The 21,973-nt window shown below is 35.6% G+C and overlaps 2 protein-coding genes across 22 annotated transcripts in view; one reads left to right on the top strand and one right to left on the bottom strand.

The window, feature by feature from the left end:
- The window catches only part of LOC127448739 (rap1 GTPase-activating protein 1-like), a 128,876-nt gene extending 115,013 nt beyond the window's left edge, over positions 1-13,863 (top strand). For 18 of the 20 annotated variants that reach the window (XM_051711527.1, XM_051711540.1, XM_051711530.1 and 15 more), the window contains 10 exons: positions 778-864; positions 953-1,093; positions 3,258-3,389; positions 5,066-5,175; positions 7,182-7,301; positions 7,810-7,951; positions 8,269-8,374; positions 9,237-9,292; positions 10,486-10,538; positions 11,028-13,862. In XM_051711527.1, the coding sequence (XP_051567487.1) occupies positions 778-864; positions 953-1,093; positions 3,258-3,389; positions 5,066-5,175; positions 7,182-7,301; positions 7,810-7,951; positions 8,269-8,374; positions 9,237-9,292; positions 10,486-10,494 (903 nt within the window). In that variant the 3' untranslated portion in view covers positions 10,495-10,538; positions 11,028-13,862. Of the gene's footprint in view, positions 1-777; positions 865-952; positions 1,094-3,257; positions 3,390-5,065; positions 5,176-7,181; positions 7,302-7,809; positions 7,952-8,268; positions 8,375-9,236; positions 9,293-10,485; positions 10,539-11,027 lie in introns of all 20 variants that reach the window. The other 2 variants (XM_051711524.1, XM_051711543.1) reach the window with 2 other exon arrangements.
- A 251-nt stretch (positions 13,864-14,114) lies between these two features.
- The window catches only part of LOC127448740 (protein-arginine deiminase type-2-like), a 29,678-nt gene continuing 21,819 nt past the window's right edge, over positions 14,115-21,973 (bottom strand). For both annotated transcript variants that reach the window (XM_051711545.1, XM_051711544.1), the window contains exons 11-16: positions 20,198-20,346; positions 19,884-20,031; positions 19,438-19,531; positions 19,266-19,339; positions 17,129-17,272; positions 14,115-16,083 (exon numbers count right to left, since the gene is read on the bottom strand). In XM_051711545.1, the coding sequence (XP_051567505.1) occupies positions 15,850-16,083; positions 17,129-17,272; positions 19,266-19,339; positions 19,438-19,531; positions 19,884-20,031; positions 20,198-20,346 (843 nt within the window). In that variant the 3' untranslated portion in view covers positions 14,115-15,849. The remainder of the gene's footprint in view (positions 16,084-17,128; positions 17,273-19,265; positions 19,340-19,437; positions 19,532-19,883; positions 20,032-20,197; positions 20,347-21,973) is intronic.

The following is a 21,973-nucleotide window of genomic DNA, read 5'->3' as shown; positions in this document are numbered from 1 at the left end:
ACTCCAGGTACAAATTATACTAGGTATTGCACCCCACAACATGTTTAGTATTTTTGCATTTATGTTGTGTCTAATCCCCTTTTTAACCAAAAAGTGAAGTGGATAAAACAGAGTTAAAGGGATAGTTCTCCCAAAAATGAAAATTCTCTCATCATTTACTCAGCCTCATGTCATCCCAGATGTGTTTGACTTTATTTTTTCTGCAGAACACAATTTTTTTTTTAGAAGAATATCTCACCTCTGTAGGGCCGTACATGCAAGTGAATGGTGGCCAGAACTTTGAAGCTACAAAAAGCACATAAATGCAGCATAAAAGTAACCCATACGACTCCAGTAGTTTAATCCATGTCTTCAGAAGCAAACCAATCAATTTGGGGTGAGAACAGACCAAAATATAACTCCTTTTTCACACAATTCTTGACATCAGCAGTATCCTTGGCAATCATGATTTCAAGCTTGGCACTTCCTAGCGCAATCTAGCGCTCTGCGTATGCATCAAATACATTTATTTATAATTCTCACAATACTTAAATCACAATTATTATTATAAACAATTATTCAAAACAAAGTAATATTGTTCATTAGCTTGTAGATATATTATGTAGAAATGCTGTGGAGATTTGACACATATACAGTTCAGTTGGTATGTGGTCACAGATGTATGTGTATCAACCATTTTACAGTGGCTTTAAATGTGGCTCATCCAATCAGATTTCAGAGTTGTAACTCTCTGTTTTATAAACCTAATTCAGCCTGTGCTCATTTTGTTTCTTCTAGAGTCCGGAGTTTCACGAGTTCCTCTTGACCAAACTGATCAACGCTGAATATTCCTGCTATAAAGCGGAGAAGTTTGCCAAGCTGGAGGTGAGAATGGCACTGCTGTGTGTGTGTGTATATGTTTATGTTGAAGCATCTGCATGCATACTACACTGAAATGTTTGTGATTGTCCAGGAGAGAACACGTTCTGCTCTGATGGAGACATTGTATGAGGAGCTTTACGTGAACAGTCAGTCCATGATGGGTCTGGGAGGAGAGGACGACAAACTGGAGAACGGAGGAGGAGGGGGAGGCGGCTTCTTTGAGTCTTTCAAGGTAGCTCATTAAACTCTCTTTAAAGGAATAGTTCACCCAAAAATTAAAATTCAGTAATTATTTTAATATATTTTAAAGAATGTTGCGAAAGTTGATGGTCCCTCACTTTAACCCTTTAAGCTTGGAAGAGAAAAAATAATTATCAAAATATTAATAGCTACAGTCTTGACCAACACAAAATAAGGATTGTTTTAAAGCTTAGGAGCACTGCTTTACAATGCGTGTAGGCTTTATGACCAAAACTGAACAAGTGCTTTGAAATTTGCAGACAAATCAGAAGTGTTCCGTTTTGATCATTTATTAATAATTTTGCACTGAACATATTATTGTAATTGGTAAAAACATCAAACTCATCAAATAGCCTACTTGATAAATAGAATACAGTAGAATACAACCTATTTGTTTTATTCAAAGAGAAAAGTATAGTGAGTAATTTCTACTGTAAGTATACTGTATGTCTTTGACGTACATATTATATGTAAACAGGTGTTGCTTATATGCCGCGTTTTCGCTTATAACTTCACGAAAAATAAATATAACATAAAATATCACATACCAATACTTAGAGGAGGCAATTATCTTTAAGACGAGCTCACACACAAAATAATCGATGCACAGATCATTAGAGAACCCAAACGAAGCAGAGTGTGCACACAGCATCTGGCTATGTGGCATCTTGCTATCTGGCTAAAAGCACGTTTGCTTTCCTGGATCAGATGAAAAGAAATGCTGTAGCATCATGGAACGCTAAACCAATCGGATTGGGTTTAGATTGCTCCTTCCAGTGGTGATAGTCCTCCATATTTGGGCAGAGAGTCATGTGATCAATCATTATAATTCATATGGCCATCAGGAGATGGCGGCAAGTACATGACACAGACTCAATGATGACTCAAATGGCACAGAATGAAACTCATTCTGTGAAATCTCATTACTAAAATCATGTCTGCATGCTATGCAAACCTTTAGTCATTGTGTTTGCACGTGTAATTAGTTCTTATGTACAATTATTATGTTTTATTTGTTTGTAGAGGCTTTTGGACACTTGGAGATATTTTTGGAAACTAGTATACATTATTTCTGTAATGCTATAATGTTCGATTGCTTTGTTGTATCAACACACAATTTTACTCAGTTACAGGTGACATGATAGGGAACAAAACAAAAGCAGTTTTTTGGAGCCACCTTATTTAAACCCTGAGGAATATAATGTCTAATTAGAAAAATAGTTTTTTTTTTCCTCAGCAGTTTCTTAGGCTGAGAGTCTCAGAATGTATCTTAATCTATATTATTGAAAAAATGGAAAAGTATTATTTAAAATGATGCCCAACCCATTTTTTTCTTTCTTTTTGTTCTTCTTTCATAAGCCTTTAATTTTGGGTATGCCACTGAAACAGGAAATCTTTAAAAACACCCTCAGAGCCTAAAGGGGTAAAGCTTAAAAAAGCATCCAAAAGTGTCACAAAGTGTCACTGTATTTATTAACATAAATTAAGGACAAAATTGCCTTTTTGTATAACAAAACAGTCCTTGTGATTGGCAAATAATTAACATGACTTCAGACTGCATCCCAGTTGGTATACTATTCTGTCTTAAACAGTATGCAAGATTAGGATTAGTGCATTCCGAAATCATAGTATGTCAAATAGTCCAGAATGTTCTGGGTTATGTAGGAATAATAAAGTACTGCATCCTACATAGTATAGTGTATAATGCCTACAAAAAAAAAATAATAGACTGTGGAAAGGAAAAGTATGTTACAATAAGCATTTCAAACAATGCTATTCTACATCGTTGTCACAAACCCTCACTTCATTGCATATTTAAATTTAGTGAATAATGTCAAGTTATAATGGAAATAAAAAGTACATTTATTTAGCATATTTAATTCAATTTTATGTCAAGCATTTAGCAGTTTAATCAAATAATGATGCAAAAAGGTGTTAAATATCACAAAGTACCACTTCATTATGCAATTCTGGAATCGGAAAGTCAAGTGGAGCTCATTGTGGGATACAGTATTCCATGCAATACGCTCTTGTTTAATTTGCCCTTTTCTTGTCCCTCATATTCTTTGTATAACCTTCCTTTTTTCTGATGAGCAGCTCCAGAGTGCCACCTAGTGTTGTTGCACTGATTCAATTTCTTGTTTTCCTCTTTCCAGCGAGTAATCCGCAGCAGAAGTCAGTCTATGGATGCTATGGGCCTCAGTAATAAGAAACCACACACTGTCTCCACAAGCCACAGTGGAAGCTTTACACACAACCCTCCAGACACCCCCAAAACAACCGGCATTGTGAGTATGAACCCCTTCTAGCTGTCAAAGGACCTACAATTGTTAAAGACCCCATGAAATCACTTGACAAGCACAATTTTCTTTTACCTGGGGGGGGGGGGGGGGCATATTGTAATTCTACAGACCATTTGACTGGATATCTGTGTAGTACAAGATCAGAAATTTTCAAGTACATACAAATCATCAATATTTCTGATCCATTTTCCTGGAAGATATAGACTGTACATTTTAATCCTTTAGTAGTTCTCTAGTATAAATATGGCTTTAAAGCTAATAGACATTTTCAGTTTCCTGAGGCCTTTAAAAAGATGCAACATCTTGGATAAAAAATAAAAATAATAATAAAAAAAAAATGAATAGCCAGCCAGGGCCTGAAAAAGCATTCTTTCATTAGATACCCTACAATAATGTGCCAGCTTTAGTTCATGCCAGCCCCTCTCTGCCCTCTTTATACTTCAGCCTGGCAGAGTCGCAGCTGGCACAAACTGTGCCCTCCTAGTGGGTTTGACCCTTGAGTACAAATGTCATTGTGGCACATCTGTGAGGTTTTGGGCTGATTCTAGATCAGGTCCTCTCCTGTCGTTTCTGATCTTCATCATTTCACATTAAAGAGAAAAAACTGATCTGTAATCAGTTGTTCTGACGTGTTTGGCTGGTGGTCAGTAGAACAGATGGGGCTCTCGACAAGTGTCTGTCCACTCTCCATCACTATGACAACAAATGCAACAGCTATAACTGAGAGAACCTCTCATGACAAGCTGACATAACCAGCTTTTAGAGACCCAAATTTGTTTGTGAATGTATTTTCAACAGATGTCCAAGAAATGAGATAACGAGTAAACAAAAAGCATTTTTTTTTTTTCTATTTTGATTCACATTTGAAGTCAGCACTGATAAACCGAAAATCCTCAGAGTTGGAACAGTTTTCAAGGTCTTCTATTTTAGATGCTGAAGCTGTTTTCCTTTTTATGCTTAGAATGTGTCCTCACTACATGGTTTTTGTTCAGATTTTGCTGTCACATTTTGCTGGCTACCGATGTGCATTAGGTGTAAGCAGTGCAACAACGCAATCTGAGCCGGTCTTGAGCTGTAACATACACTCAGATGTTTTCAATTATATTAGATATTATCGCAACATCTTGTAGTATGAGCAATGCAGTGAAAACAATGATTTGCTTCAGCCATTGAAATTGAGCGGTACTCAAGGGGAAAACGTACCAGAAATTACATTATTTATAGATATTTAATAGACCTTCAAATTTCTTCTATCCTGCCTGAATAATAATAGCCTGAATAATAATAACATTTTTAATCAAAAAAGGAATTCATAAAACACTGACTTTATATGCATTTACTAAATGTACTGATTTTACAGCAGGTTATATTTAATTCAAAGCAACACACAATACTGTATTTTAATGACAGGGACAGTCCCATAAAGTAACCTGAGTGCATTGCTCAAGGGTGCTGATTCAGTCATTTTATCAGGCATAATAAAGAAAAAAAGAAACAGGGCATTGGATAGTCAAGGTAAAATTATTTAAGATTGTGCGTTATTTTAAAATGGTCTAAAAAGAAAAAAGTTATTGAAAAATTAAATAATATAAATCACAAGGATAGAATGCAGTGGAAAAAAACTTGAATCAATTTCTGACCCGGGTGTGTTTTATTCACAGTCCTTGATCATTCCTGGAAAAAGCCCAACCCGTAAGAAATCTGGTCCGTTCAGTTCCAGGAGGAGTAGTGCCATTGGGATTGAGAACATACAAGAGGTTCAGGAGAGGAGGTAAGAATAACAATGGGAAAAGGATGGAGAACAAAAAACTGTATTTAAAGTCCTAAATTAAAGGAGTTTTTTCCTGCTAGTATTCAAATGTTGAATCCATTGTAAGAGATAGATTAGAAGAACCATGGATTGTTGTGGTCAATAATCTATTCAGTTTATTCAAAAATACATAAAAATGCAATTTATACAGGCGATGGGCTCTATTTTTGTGAGTGTGCAAAGAGCAGCGCTACACTCAACAACCTTGCACTACGTCTTATCCAATTTTCGTGAGAGTGCTAATTCTAAGTGCAATTTTCGTGCCAGTGCAAGGCGCAAGTGGCCGTAGGTAGGAGTATTTGCACTATCAATGGGTGTATGCATGCAAACTGTGGGTAAATTGTATGTTAATGAAGTGGTGCAAAGCACAATCTGAAGAATAGGTCACTGCGCTAACACGTTTCGAAAGCAGGTCTGTCTTCAGCGCAAAGTCCAAACTCAGTTCCTGCATTTGCAGTTTGCCGATTCCACCAGCAGATGGAATTAAAGATTATGTCCAAACTCTGAAAATATTGTGGAACATCAAATTATGTCCCTGACGATATGGAGAGTTGTAGCCGTCTTATGAAACAAATATTTATGAGATTTGTGTTAAATATCTATAGGTCACGGTTTATTTTTTAATTAATATTATCTTTATATTTACAATTGTATTTATGATCTTATTTGTTTTGGTATTTTTCCACCTGTTGAGTGATTTTTAAGTCACTGCAAATGGTGTCAGTGAAAGAAGTTGGAGAGGGTAAAATATTTGGATTTGATATGATTTTTCTGACCATTTTGTTATTTTGATTATATTTTCGTTTTGTTTGAAGTGTATTTTGAATTTAAAAATATTTTTGTTTAAAATTTCAGTGTTTTTGTTTTTTGGATTTTCTCCCTTTTTCTCCCAATTTGCTCTAAGTCCTCGTGGTTGCGTAGTGACTCGCCTCAATCCAGGTGCTAGAGGACGAATCTCAGTTGCCTCCGCGTCTGAGACAGTCAACCCACGCATCTTATCACGTGGCTTGTTGAGCGTATTACCACGGAGACATAGTGTGTGTGGAGGCCCACGCCTCCAATACTCACCACATGCCCCACCGTGAGCGAACCACATTATGGTGATCATGAGGAGGTTACCCCGTGTGACTCTACCCTCCCTAGCAACCGGGCCAATTTGGTTGCCTGGAGACCTGGCTGGAGTCACTCAGCATGCCTTGGGATTCGAACTCATGACTCAGGGGTGGTAGCCAGCGTCTTTAACACTGAGCTACCCAGGCCCCCCAAAATTTTAGTGTTTTAATAATACATTTAATTGTTCAAAATCAAAATCGACCGGTAGAAATTAAGTGGGTGCTGATACAATCACTGTTAATACTAGCCATGATTTATGTGTCAGTAGATAAAAATGATTAATAATACTTCCATTCCCTATAATTTAACGGAGCATACATCAAAATCCTGAAGAGAATAACATTTTCTGAGCATATAAAAGGAGCGTGTCCATATTTCTATTATTCTAATTTGTTGCATACAGTCCAATTACACTACCAGCTTTTATGAATGTGCTGTCTTTGTTTATATCACTGGTGCTTGAGGGAATGGACTATGTAATAGGACCCAGACGGTGCAATAACCAGAGAAGAACCTCAGAATTAAATTGCACTTGACATAGCCCATTAGCGCTTAGCGTGCGCAATTTCGCCAAAACCAGTTGCATCTAGACTCAGCGCATGCTTGCATGAAAATACCAAAACTTCATGGCCATGCCCACTGACTTTTTGCTTATGACTAATGGCACAACACTGCGCTCTTAAAATAGGGCTTGTACATGGATTAAAAGGTGTACACTCACATGTTTTCAAGGTGTACAGAAAATGTGTTAATACTTTTCACTTGTTGGTTACACCACTTTTAAACTAGATTTTTACTAGATTTTTCTTCTTTATCATCTTGGATATAATAATTTGTCATTAACTCTATATCAGCAGTAGAGAGGTTTCTCCTAGTCCACAGAGGGCATCTGACATTGGACACATTGCTCAGGACCTCAGATCAGACAATTCATCCAATCAGAGCTCACCAGAGATGCCAACCACTAAGATTAGGTGAGCACCAATCTTAACACAATACTATTATTGTTTTAAAAAGTAGTATCAGAAACATTTCAAACAGTAGTATTTATGTTCTGTGACCTCATGATCACCTGTGTAGTTAAGCCAACAGTATCCAGTTAGCATCTCGGAAATTAATGCAGTTATTTTTAATTAGCAAAGACAGAGATTAAAATTATGGCTGAGATTACTTTAAATTCATTAATCACATTGAAAATGGTAGGCCAAGTCAAATTGCATTGTGGGATACAGTATTCCATGCAGTTTGCTCTGCTATATAGGGTACTGCACACTTTGGCAAATTTAGTTGTTCATCCGTGTTATCTGTGCATGCAGAAAATTTGCATACTGTGCACCGCATACACACTATATACTACAGAAATAGAAGTTTGTTAGTATGCCATTCCACACATAGCCAATGACTTTCTGGTTGCATGATTTTAATATGTAAACCAGGGGCTTTTTATTTTATTTTACCTCAATTATGTGTATCTGTTTGTAGTTCCGGCATGTGCTGTCGAGCTCCTTCTATCCCAGAGTCACATGACCTGTCTCGCTCCTCATCCAATGCCAGCAGCTTCACCAGCGTGGTGGAGGAGAACGAACAGGAGCATGACGCAGCCGAGGAGTACGACACCGGACTGGTGAGGCCACACCCACTTTTGAATCATTATTACATCAGTCACCAATACGAAGAAAACAGAATTGCTCATATTACACTGAAAGATATTATTTTCATTAGATAAAAATGGAGTCCTAAGATAAGATAAGACAAGCATGTCAGTAGATACTGTATAGTGCCTGTACTATTTGTAGCCAGTTGCATAAAGGCGTATTGGAATTTGAATTTAATTGCTTGGACAAAGATGTTTATACACTAAGATAAATTGTCAAGGCTGACTAGTGACATTTTTTGTTTGCTTGTTTTTTACATATGGTTTTTAATCTTTCTGGAATACAGGAGAGTCTGTCTTCGGCTGGTACGCCACATAAGCGAGATTTGTTCACGTGCAGCGCCGTTTGGTTTGAAGACAGCTCTGGTAGTGCTAGTCGGAGCAGTCCACACGGTGAGACATACAGTAGCAAACATTTCACCTGTATATTTTCCAGTATGCAAACTCTAAAGCATATACTTCGGTTACTGTTTGTGAAGAATCAAGCATATTTGTATTATCACGATAACTGTATGACAATTTATTTTATTTATTTTTTTTATTTATTTTTTTGCATGCTGTCAGTTAGCACAGAACTTTATTTTGAATTGTCACACAGTTTGTAAAACAAGCAAAAATCATGTTTACAGTAATGGACTTACAATGGAAGTCTATGGGGCAAGACATTGCACCAGAATAAACGTTAAAATACACATATCTCTAAATGGATATTTTAGATAACTTTATAGCTTAAATAACACATTTCTGCACTGAAGAATTAATGTAAGTGCTTTAACAAATATACAGGCTGCACATTTCTGCTTTTAAACCCTACGGAATGCCTTGCCCCGTAGACTTACATTGTAAATGAATTACTCCAGGTTTGATTTTTTTTTTTTTTTTTTTTTTTCACAAACTGAACAATGAGTTGAAATCATTTTCTGGGTACTTATTTTGAACTCAGAACATTCCCTTAAAAAGAGTACATACAAATAGGAATAGGAGTAAAGGCCCAGGTATACTTTGTTTTTGCATATTCCGGATCGGCAGTTGCCTTTATGAGTATACTCTTCTTGCCACGAGCGAATACTAACGCGTCTGACGCGTGCCCACTAAATTTACGAAATTTACATCACACATACTGTGCGCGGAGCGATCCGCAACACGGGCATGCGAAGTATACTTTGGCCTTAAGACCCTGTAGTATAGAGTATATAGTGTAGTGTAGAGTATGTTATTGTGTCCATGAATTTGACTATTGTCTTTGTGGCTATAGGTCCCTTTCGGCAGCACTCTGAACCTTTACGTCCCAAAACAGAGAGACAAGACTCGGTGAGACCTGTGAACAGCAGTTCCACCAACACATACACTCAGATAAACATGCTCATCTTAGAAATAGAATCTTTTAGTAATGAAAGAGGTACACCGTAAAACATTTTCTTAATTAGTATGTTTTTTTCAGTTAAAATATCTTAAAATCATTAAAACAAGATTAAATTATTAGTTTAGATATTTTTGTTTAAATTACTTCAATTTTGTTTACATTTGAATTTCAGTTTTGTTTACATTACTTAATAATGACTGAATTATGTTTATTTTCTTTATCCTAGTTTTATGCCAAATGACAAATTTACTTAGGCTACACATGTTTAGATATATATGGTAAGAACAACAAACTTATTTTAAAGTTTGAATTAAGATAATAAAATAAGAGAATATATTTTAAATGAAGTTTGTTGCTCTTACCATTTTTTTTTTTTTTTTATGTATTTTTTTTATTTTTTATTATTATTATTCTTGATTTAAACTGCATGGAGCATCACTAAAATTGTCAGTAAATTTGTCTTGACTTTAAGCTATAAAACAAAATAATTTGCCGATGTTTTAAGAGAAATAAACTTCTCAAGTAATTCTTGTTAAGGATGTTAAGACAAGAAATTTAAAGGGATAGTAGACCTAAAAACAACCCTCATGTTGTTCCAAACCCTGGAGATTCTACACTATTTTCTGTGCAACAAAAAAACATAGACACCAAAATATAGAGAAAATGCACAACAAAAACCCCCATCAAAATAGTCATTACTACTTTTGCTCTATATTCCGAGTCTTATGAAGTCATATGATACCTTTGTATGGGGAACAGACAGAAATGTAGGTCGTTATTTACTGAAATTCTTCCCCTCCACTGCAGTTATCAAATATAATTTGCATTTTCATACATTCACATATATTTTTAACATTTACGCATTTCAACTTCATTACAAAATTCCATTAAATTGAATTGTGAAATTTAACTAAATTAAATCAATAAAACTTAAAATAGTAAGGTTTTTTTTATTATTATTATTTGTTAAAGATTACTCAGTTCAATTTGATTGAATTTTGTTATGAAACTGAAATAACTTTTTTTTAACATACCGTATACCCTGACTAAGGTCTATTGCACTTGAACATCAGATATAATGTGGTTTTCAGTGTATTTAGCTTGTTAACTGGATCATGTTTTTGTGTGTTGTCATACACAGAATTGCTAGCTGTCCTGTACGATGTAGATGGCTTCATGGATGTCCATCAGCAGGTTAGGACAAGCAATTATGGGAATGATATGAAAGTGAAAGACTTAAAGGAATAGTTCACCCAAAAATGTAACAAAATTTTGTCTTAATTTACTCACCCTCATCTCGTTCCAAACCCATATTAATTTTTTTTCTTCTGTGGAACACAAAAGGAGGTAATATGTCAGTCTCAATCAGCATTCACTTTCATTGCACCTTTTTTCCATACAATGAAAGTGAATGGTTGTCATTCTGCCTAACATCTCCTTTTGTGTTCTACAGAAAAAAGCAAGTATTCTTTTGGAATGACATGAGGGTGAGTAAATGATGACAGAATATATTTATTTATTTTGTACTTTTGTTTCTATACCTCTTTATGACTCTACTATTTGTCCTTATGCTTGTTTGTTTATGTATATTTTGCATTTGTATGTATAATTGTATAGGTTTTAATATATAGCATGGCATTTACAAATTCTTGTATTCTTTTTCTGTTTCTCTCTTTTTCGCAGCATTTTCATACACAGCCCTCCGTCGTGGAAAGCCAGTGTACTCACATGAGTTCCTCTAGAGACACAGATGTGAAGGAGAGCTAATTGCTAGATGTTACAGCAAAGCAGGCTGTACAGTCGGGCAAGTGTGCATTAGAAAATCAGCACACTCTTGTTAGGACACACAGGCAAAATAGCAAACGCCGAGCACATCTTGTGTTTTGTGAAAGCATCAAGAAGGGACAAATTCACACTTGTTTTGAATTCACTCCTTTTAACTGGAAAAGCATGATTATTGCCTTATCAGAGGTCTTTCTTTCTTTTCTTTTCTTTCTCTTGATGGTTGTCCATATTCTGTCTGCTTGTTTGTTGTTTTTTAGTTTTCATATTTAGTTATTTATTTATTTATTGTGGCTTGCTATTGGAGTAGAAATTTTAGTAACAGAAGAGGTACACTGCAAAAAATTCTTAATCAGTATTTTAGCACACTTTATGATAATGTGGTATTCGTTAACGACGTTAGTGAACATGAACTAACAATGAACAATACTTTTACACCACTAAATAATCTTGGTTAATGTCAATGTCATCATATACTAGTACAGTTTTAACATTTAAAGGGTATCACTTTACAAAAAAGACTGTATTCGTTAGCATTAGTTAACTACATTAGTTAACATAAACTAACAATAAACGATATATTTTTACAGCATTTATTTATCAGTTAATTTTAGCATATACTAATACATTTACAAAAATAAAAGTAATATGGTAACATTAGTTAATGCATTATTAACTAACTAATTGACAACTAACAAACAATTTGATATTCATAAATTAACATTCACGAAGAATAATATACAGTATATTGTTAAAAATATTGCTCATTGTTAGTTCATGATTCCTAATGCATTTTCAAGTTTTAACAAACACAAACTTATTTTAAAGTTTTACTATTATGTTGCATATGTTAACACTAATTAATGCACTATGAAGTAACTTGAACTAACAATGAACAATTGTAAATGTACAAAATAATATCAACCAAGGTTTATAAATAAAAAAAAAAAAAAAAAACAATGCTTGTGTAAGATATCAAGACTTCTTTTCGAGAATATATCTTGAATTAAATATTTTTGGTAAATAGGTTTTCTTGTTTTAAACCTAACTACATTTTTTTAGATTTATGTAAAATAATAATAATAATAATAATAATAAAAACTATTTGCCAGTGAGGTAAGAAATTAAAAAATTAAATCTTAATATTGTGCAATTTTGGTTCTGAAGTAAAGTGTTTAAGGATGTTCAGACTTTTTTGACTGGAAAATAAGAAAAAAGTACTGTTTAAGAAAATTATTTATTGCGGTGTAAGCGGTCATGAGATGTCTACATCTTTCAAAATAATAAATAACAACTAAGGTTCAACCTAAACTCATGCTTGAAACACTCAAACATGTGAACCCACACAACACTGTAATACACATCTGACTGTGTGTAGTTTTGTTTTTGTACTTGTTTTGGTTATGTCTTGTGTTGTTATCTGTCAGTAATGAATAATGATGTTGGAAATCAATATTGTTAATATTAAGTGTCGTCTGTAGTTGACTTGATCTTGTTTCTGGTGTGAAGATTCAGCCAAGCCATTTCAAATCCTGTCCAATGTACAATGACGGCATTAGAATTTATGACAAAATGAATAGGTCAGGTGTGAGATTATGTACAATTTTGTAATATTATTTATTAAGAGTAAGCTAATATTTTCCTGATCTGGATATTTTATATGACCACAGCTTGACTGTTTGCTGTGGTAAAACTGACAACTATGTGAAACATCCACTAATGTTCTGTAGTAGCTTCCAATTGTAGTTTAGTGTTTTAAGGTAAGTCAAATGAACAAAGCTAGCTGTGCAAATGTATCTTGGGAGTCCATTCAACATCTTATATAAGCTGTACTGAAGGTTTTTTCTTTTTTTCTTACAATGGCAACAGTGAGCAATATGAATGTAAAACAAATACATACACAGGGTTCCCACACCTTTTGACCAATGAATTCCCATACTTTGCAAGTTGTTCATGGTCATTAGAAAAGGGTGTCCATTTTTATTTGTTGCGTCATTGGAATTTAATACATTTAAACGATTACACATAATTATAGTGCATATGATCATGGAAATGGGTGTAAAACACTAGGTCACAATTTACTGAAGAGATGCTCAATATTAACCAACAATGGTTTGATTTGCTTGTGCTCTTTTCAAACATACACATTTGAATCTATTTCATTCATATAGCTTTTTATGTAAAAACAAAACCCTTTTCAGAACTGTGATCAACATTTTTTTGTTGTTAAGTTTTTACATTTAATTGTACTGTGGTTTTACCATGGTACAGTAATGGTATCAAATGGTAATACCATAGTGATATGCTATGATATTTGCATGGTACTTCTAAGAATACTATGGTACTGTCATCATGTTAATGTCCAAAAATGTGTTATTGCTATGGTACTTTTAAGAGCAATGTCCCATATCTTTGATGAAGAGGTACATTACAACTAAACTAAGTTCACAGGAAGCTTTTGCTTAAAATACTGCTACTCAACAGACATTTGGGTCTGTGAGGGGATTTTACCTATAAAACTGTTTGTTCAGAAAAGAAAATGAAAGAAAAACAAGGATATATATCTGCTGATATATTGAACTGTACATACTTCATTTGCACACGCTTTGACATTTAATCACAAACTCATTCCAAACACAGCACCAAATGCTTAATGTGATTGTTCTCTTTTATAACAAGAGCTTAAGGTACTCTTATGAAATGCTTCAATGTAAATAAAACAAAAAATAAAATAAAAAGGTGTTTTAATTAAAAAAGACAAAGTTTAATGAAGATCAGAGGGTTCATTGAATGTTTATTTATTGCTTTAATGTATAATGGGGTATGGTAAGACATGCACTCAAGAAATGAAATCACCAACAAAAAAGGCAATTAAGGCATTAATTATACTTAAAGGATTATTTTCGAGTTCAATACAAGTTAAGCTCAGACAAACAGCATTTGTCATAATGTTGATTACCACAAAAATTAATTTAGACTTTTCTTTAAAAAAAAAAAAAAGCACAACTTTGGGTTACAGGTGGCACATGGAAATGAATGGGGCCAATCAAAATACACACTTTTTCAAAAGTATAGCTACAACGCGTGTAAACATGTTTTGGTTACTAAGTGAAATTATCACACTTTTTCTGTGTGAAGTTATATCCGATTTTAAAACTTGCCCCGACTACGTAATGCTGTAATCAAACAACTTTACAGCTCAAATAATACACACGTTTTATCAGAATAATTAATGTAAGTGCATTTATAAAATAAACCCTCCAAAAATTGGCCCCATTCACTTCCATTTTAAGTGCATCACTGTAACCCAGAGTTTTGCTTTTTTCTTATTTTTCAAATAAGAAATAATTCTTCAAAATAATTTTTGTGGTTATCAAAATTATGACACAAAATGCTGTCGATTGAGCTTAAGTTGTATTGAACCAGGAATATCCCTTTAGAGAATATATAGTATTTAGGTTGAAAAATACTGTCATAGTGGTCCATTTTTATCCAATGTTCATTGGTTCATAGTTAACTTGGACACTCAGAAATGCATCAAGTAAAATAAATTGTCATGAAAGAAAAACACTATTATGCTCTTCAGTGGCTAGTATTATATGTGTATCACTCTCCAAAACATTCTTCATAATTATAAGCCCTTAATTTTCTAAGAAACCTTGCATAGTATAGAGTCATAAAGCTTTGACAAAGTATTAAAGGGTTAGTTCACCCATTCTGTCTTCCATTTACTCACAAACGATTTTCAGAATGTCCAGAGTTTTTCATAATGGGACTGAGACTGTCGAGCTCTAAAAAATACAAAAAGCACCATAAAAGTACTTCATAAGACTTTAGCTTTATTCCTGAAATTTGAAGTCATCTTTTCAGAAAATCTGCCAGATCTTGGAAATCCCGTTCAATTAAAATATGCAGCATTAGACAACATCACACCAGGGTTGATGACAATGACGAGCCATGCAAGAACCAATAACGTTTGACATCATTCACATCCAACATGGCTCAATTCATCTTGAACCACCAAACTTGAACAGAACGCAAGCCTGAATGACTTTTAAGAACATGACGAATGAAGATTTTTTTATCAAATCAAATGGCGTAGTGGACTAAAGCAGTGAACTGGTAAGCAAAAGGTTGTTGAATTCCCACAGCCACCACCATTGTGTCCTTGAGCAAGGCACTTAACTCCAGGTTGCTCCAGGGGGATTGTCCCTGTAATAAGGGCACTGTAAGTCGCTTTGGATAAAAGCGTCTGCAAAATGCATAAATGTAAATGTAAATAACACCTTAAATTTCTGTCTTTTCCTCACACAAACCTATCGTATTATCAGAAGATTTGGAATATGGGACACAAGTCACATGGACTACTCATAAGGTACTTTTGTTGTGCTTTTTGGAGCTTGACAGCCCTTGGTCACTATATGCTTTCACTTTATGGAAAAGAGCAGCTTGGAGATTCTTCAAAATATCTTTTGTGTTCAACAAATGAAAAAATAACTGCATATGGGTTTGGAACAACATGATTTTTGGGCGAACTATCCTTATGTTACACAAAGGCATTTGCTATTGCTTTACTGGTACTTTTAAGGTTAAAGCACGTATGCATAGTTTATTGCTAGAATGAATTTTGCCAGATTAACCAGATCTAATTTAATTTGTTAAAAAAATAATAGATGCAACTTGAGAGGTCTCTTTTCTGCATAGCTAGCTCGCTCTCTCACTCTCACAGCTCCAGGTTCCACCATCTAAAAGTAGATGGTTGCCGAAGTACATTGGAACCACAGTGAACTTCACCCAGCAATTTGTGGTAGGAGGCAAAGTCATCAATGAAGGTACACTTAAGCCCCAGAGGCTCCAAAAGAGACCGCATCTCTGTCTCCAGGGCACATTTGCCATTCACCTGGGGTCCAAATGGTTTTGGGATACCCAGTTGATCACCCAACACAATCATATTCACCTGAAATACATTAAAACAAAAGGTTAAAACATATTTTAAGACTTTTAATAATAACAACAACAACATGCATTACATTATGCATACGACAATGAATGATGAATTCATAAATTTTAAAGTGGGATTACTCAAATAAAATATGTCAAAGCACAGTATAGAAGGCAAAATAAATAAATGCATCTTCAATCCATGGACATTATGGCTGTTAGATTTTCCACTTTAAAAGTAAGAATTGGGCAAAAACTAAAATTAAATACTGTATGTACAGTACGTATATGTATATACTGTGTAATATATATATATATATATATATATATATATATATATATATATATATATATATATATATATATATATATTTTTCAAAGAAACTGAAAACCTAGAATTTTGCTCGATTATTACTACTTACTTTTAGTTTTTTTGCCTGGATAGAAAATCAGCATACAGTTTGTATTCAGCAGATTGCCAATATTTTACAAATCACATTTTATGTCACTTTTTTCTATTGTGGATGCTAAGTAATAAAAGCAATCAGGGTCCAAGCACCAAATGCAAGTAAAAATTGGCTTTTGCAAGTACAAAAAAAACGTCAGTTGACCAGTAACATTAGTAGTTGCAATATAAACATCAAAAGTCATACGTTTTGAAGAAATATAAAATGTATATTTAATGTAAAACAAGACTAATTAATATGTAAACTTCAACAGCAGTGAATTCTTATTCTGTTATACAGCACTGAGGAAGAAAAGATTTCACCAATATATATATTTATATTAAAAACATTTTTTTTTTTTTTTTAAACTGCTGTTTCAGGCCTACCCACATGTGAAAATCAAATATTCAACCTGCATACTAATTTTCTATAAATTAACAAGAAAAAAAATTCCATCCATTCTTGCATTTTTTTGTTAATTTGACAGAAAAAACAAAAAAACAAAAACAAAAAAAAAACCATTATAATGTTTTTAATTTTTGTCGGTTTCTTTTTAAATGGAAAAAATGAAAACTCAAAGACCATCTTCAATGTGTTCCTGGTATTATGTTGTACCATATCAGGGTAGTAGGCTGCAGCCCTCTGGCCTCTTTTGTCATATTCTTCAAGCATTTTAAACAGGATGGGCAAATCAATAATGTCCTCATCATCCAACCCAAGCTCTTTCTTCAGTACATCCCTGTTCCAGTCAATACAGTTCTGAGCAAGAGAGAAGACATGAAAGATGCCAACATTATTCTTTTCCATAAAAGAGACAAGTCTGGCCAGATATTTCTGCTGGATATTTAACAGAAAATGGGTTATACTGCATTTCAGTAAGCATGTGGTACTGCCTATTTTAGATAATTCAGTCCAGGCCATAATCCAGATAATCAAATATTATAAAACAGATTTATATTCAATTTATATTAATAAAGTTCGAAGCTGTTGTAAAATAGCATATATATGCTCACCTGTGACCGCACATCAATTGAACTCCTCTTTGTGTTACACCCCTTAATAACTAGGTCTTCCTCATCTCTCCGGGCAACGAAGGTGATGGCGATGTCCACCCTGGTGGTCCAGAAACGGCACCTTTGGCTCAACCTGGTCGACATGAGAGAGGCTGACAAGGCACGGTTCCTTGACACCCCCATCTCCCAGGTTGGCCTGTTCGGCGACACCATCGAGGACTTTGCCCAGCAGTTCTCGGCGGTGAAGCAGCAGACGGAGGCCATTCAACACATCCTGCCCCGGCGCAGCTCAAGACCCCGCACACCGTCTGCTCGTCGCCAAGGGCGTCCTCCTGCAGCAACAGCACTGGCTCCACCGCAGCCCGCCCCCGCAGGTGAACCTGCAAGCACTGCCCCAGGAGGAGGCAGACCCAGCCTTGGCGTTGCTGTGTCCGGTACGTGCTTTACGCATCCCTTTGGATCGCACACAGAGCTTTAGAAACTCAGAGCAGCTCTTTGTCTGCTTTGGTGGACAGCAGAAAGGAAGCGCTGTCTCCAAACAGAGGATCGCCCACTGGGTCGTTTTGACTCCCAGTCGCGTTCACAAGTTGTGATTTCTGGATGACTTTCCTCCTTAGCCCTGTTTCAGACGAGTTTGCGGAGAAACTCGCTGCCAGCCCAGTACATGTGCTAATTAGGCCCTGTACTGAGGTAGGTGCTCCACATGTGGTGGTTTCCCGTAGGTGACCCCATGTGATATCTTCCACTAAACGTCTTCCTTGGGCAGAGGCCCCTCTGCCCCCAGTCACCATGTTTGTAGAAACTCCTACCCCCTCAGGTAGGACCTACCATGGGACTTCTCCACATGACATACTTCCGATAAGACTCAGTAAGACCATGTGATGTATTTCCACTCAAAATACCCCCCCTTATTATCTCTGGGCGGGGTGTGGTTTCCACGGTGTCTTCCCCTTGGGAGTGACACCCCCCGACGTAGACATTTATGGCCCCCAGTCGGTTAACAAATTCCACTCTTTTTGGGGAGAAAAAAAAGTGGAAAAGTGGCCATGGCTGGGCTAGCCTGTCCCTAACTATTTATCTATTGTTGGGCAGTCGACTTTATCCTGAAGGACCATTCGACGCTCATAAGAGTGTTGGGGGAGTTTACGTGATGGCCTGGTGCACTGGCTACGAGGCACACAGTGATCTGCCTGTCTCGCACCGCCAGTCCATGTAACACAGTTCAGCTAGTTGTGCCATTTTGTTTAGGGACTCCTAGTGTCACTACATCGACACAACGTCAAGTGAGTGACAGATAGGGAACGTCCTGGTTACTTTCGTAACCTCCGTTCCCTGATGGAGGGAACGAGACGTTGTGTCCCTCTTGCCACAACACTGAACTACCCGCTGAAATGGTCGGGACCTTGTCTCGGCTCCTCAGCACAAAACCTGAATGAGTGGTTGCATACCAGCTCCTTTTATACCCGTATGTCTGGGGGAGTGGCATGCAAATTCCACTCGCCAATTCCCATTGGCCTTTTTTCAAAAAGCAGAGGTGTTTGGGGCTCCCAAGAGTGACCCCTAGTGTCACTACATCGACACAACGTCTCGTTCCCTCCATCAGGGAACGGAGATTACGAAAGTAACCAGATACATCTTGGATAGCCTGAAGGTGAGTAAATTATCAGCAAATGTTCATTTGTATCTACTGTAAGTTATTGGAGATTAATTTCTTTGTAAATAAGTCAGATTTCGCTGACCTGCACATAGTCATTTTCAGCCTGAAGCTTCTTGTCACTCAGGATGTCATCTACGGTGATGGCCTCCTCAAAATCTGGTCAAAAGTTAGTAGAACAATAAACTGTTGCGGATGGTGAACACAATTAGACTTGACATAGAAGATATGATATAGAGATTTGATATAGTGTTTACCTGGAAACATCTCTGCTTTTCCATGTCCATTTTTCTGCAAGGTTCTGAAAACTTTGTAACCAGCATCAGGGCTAGCCAGCAGCAACCGGAATTTCTAAAGATTAAAAACATTGAGGCAGTGACCAGCAGTGTTGAGTGTAATCTGATTACAAAGTAGTTTGTGTAATCTAATTACTTTTCGTAGAAAAAGTAGTGTAGCGCATTATGTTTCCAAATCCTTGTAGTCCGATTAAGTTCATTTCTTTTAATTACTTTACTTGGGTAACTTACCTAACACTGGTTAGCAGCTAGCACTGCTTTTGGGTATTTTAAAATCATTTTTATGTTAGGAATTTAAAACTGCATTCTGTATACTGCATGGTATATGGTGTTTGGAAAATGTAAGTGTGTAAGTGGTAAGAGTGTACGGTAATATTTCGTACATATCTACAGTATTATCATTTTACCTTTCGGTCAGGTGCTGGGACAAAGGTCATGAACTCGTCCACATGCCCCACAGTCAGCCAATCAGAGTAGAGTGCAATTGGCTCTTGAACCTTTTGTGCCCACAAGAAGTCTTGGACGACTTGGGTCATGTTGCGGCCATGTGTTGTACTTTAAATGAAATGATCAATATTCTTCATGGTTCATGAAAGGTAATAGGTTGAAAGGTAATAGGTTGCTTTATCAATCTGCATATATTCATTAAATTTAACAGCATGCCAAAACATCACTGCTCAAAGAGACATCATTTTTGGGAGGTTACGGTTGTTGTACTTACGTAGGAAATGCTACTCCGATGATAATCCTGCCAAGTGGGTAACTTTTCCCATTCACTGTGACTGGTGGGCTAACCTCTAGATTACCAAAAGAGTCCAGGCTGCTTGCTTTATGATCAATGTATCGTGTCACATACCCGAAGTCTGGGCCCTGTGACAGTTTTGAAACATTAAATGAAACACTTTAGCATCTATTGAAATATGTTTGTCATCATATTTTGATTTTATCACGTTTTACTAGTGTTGCACCTTTTCTTACAGCTTCATCTCTGCTTATCAGAACAGAATTGCCAAATACATTTGAGAAATTGGAACAAAGTGTGCAATGTTTTTACAAGTCTTATATGGATAATGTCAAATAATACAACTGCTGACAGGCTGCCTTAATTGTTCTAGCCGAGGTTTTTAAACTGTTCATGCCCATAGGCCAAATTAAATGTAATAAGAGATGTGCAAAGCATTCCGAATTTTTTCTAAATATTCCAGGTTCAATACAAGTTAAGCTCAATCAACAGCATTTGTGGCATAAGGTTGATTACCACAAAAATGTATTTCGACTCTTCCCTGCTTTTCTTTAAAAAAGCAAAAATTTAGGTTACAGTGAGGCACTTACAGTGGAAGTGAATGTGGCCAATTTTTGGAGGGTTCAAAACACAGAAATGTGAAGCTTATACTTTTATTAAAACACTTTATTAAAACAATTATTTGAGCTGTAAAGTTGTTAAAATCATCATTTTAGTGTTTGTTGTCATTACATTGTCATGGTAATGAAGTTGTAAAATTTGCTATAACTTTACACTGAAAAGGTTAGTAAGAGATATTATCACACTAAAATTCATGTTTACATGCATATCTTTTATGTTTGGTGGCTATACTTTTGAAACAGTGAATAATTTAACGTTAAAAACTTGGCCCCTATTCACTTCTATTGTAACCTCAATTTCTGCTTTTTTTTTTTTTACAAAAATGAGGGTAATCAACATTATGCCACAAATGCTGTCGATTGAGCTCAGCTTGTATTGAACCTGGAATATCCCTTTAAAGTAAAAATCCTCCCATTTACTCACCCTCATGTTGTTCCAAACCCATATGATTTACTTTCTTTCATGGAAATAGAGATTTGTCAGAATGTCTGAACTCCACAAAGAAATCTGATGCTGATTTATACTGTTATGCTTAAAAAATGGTTAAAAAAAAAAAAAAAAAAAAAAAAAGCACCATAAAAGTATTGAACAACTTGTGCACATTATTCCAAGCCATATAATAGAGCTGTTCAGTTTGTAGTCCACAAATCCGGAAGAGAATTCGCCATGGGTTCCCTCAGGATTTTCCTATGGGGTTTTATAATGGGAGTTTTGGATTTATGAGTAAAATAAGATCTGTGGTGAACATTACTTGATGTGTGGACGTTTTGTTCAACAACATATATAACACACTTTCATACCTCAAACGTGAATTTTGAAGCCGGTGTGTCATTTAAAAAAAAAAAAAAAGTATGCCACGTCCACGTATCGTGAAGTAATGTTTGCCACAGATCTTAATTTACTCAAATTGAAAAACCCCATTATAAAACTCCACAGAAAAATCCAAAGGGAACACATGGTGGATTAGACTTCCAGGTTCACCTACACATCCTTTTGCCGTTTTATAATCAAATTAGGATATATCACTATTTTAATTTGATTTTAATTTAATTTCGATTTTATTGTGCATAACAGAGCAAACACTCAAATAAGCATGTGAGCATTTAAAAGTTGTCTTGTGTCAGTGCGCAGGGT

This window comes from Myxocyprinus asiaticus, chromosome 12 (genome assembly GCF_019703515.2).
Source record: "Myxocyprinus asiaticus isolate MX2 ecotype Aquarium Trade chromosome 12, UBuf_Myxa_2, whole genome shotgun sequence".
Classification (NCBI taxonomy): Eukaryota; Metazoa; Chordata; class Actinopteri; order Cypriniformes; family Catostomidae; genus Myxocyprinus; species Myxocyprinus asiaticus.
Note: the sequence above shows the minus strand (reverse complement) of the source record. Positions and strands in the feature narration are given on the sequence as shown.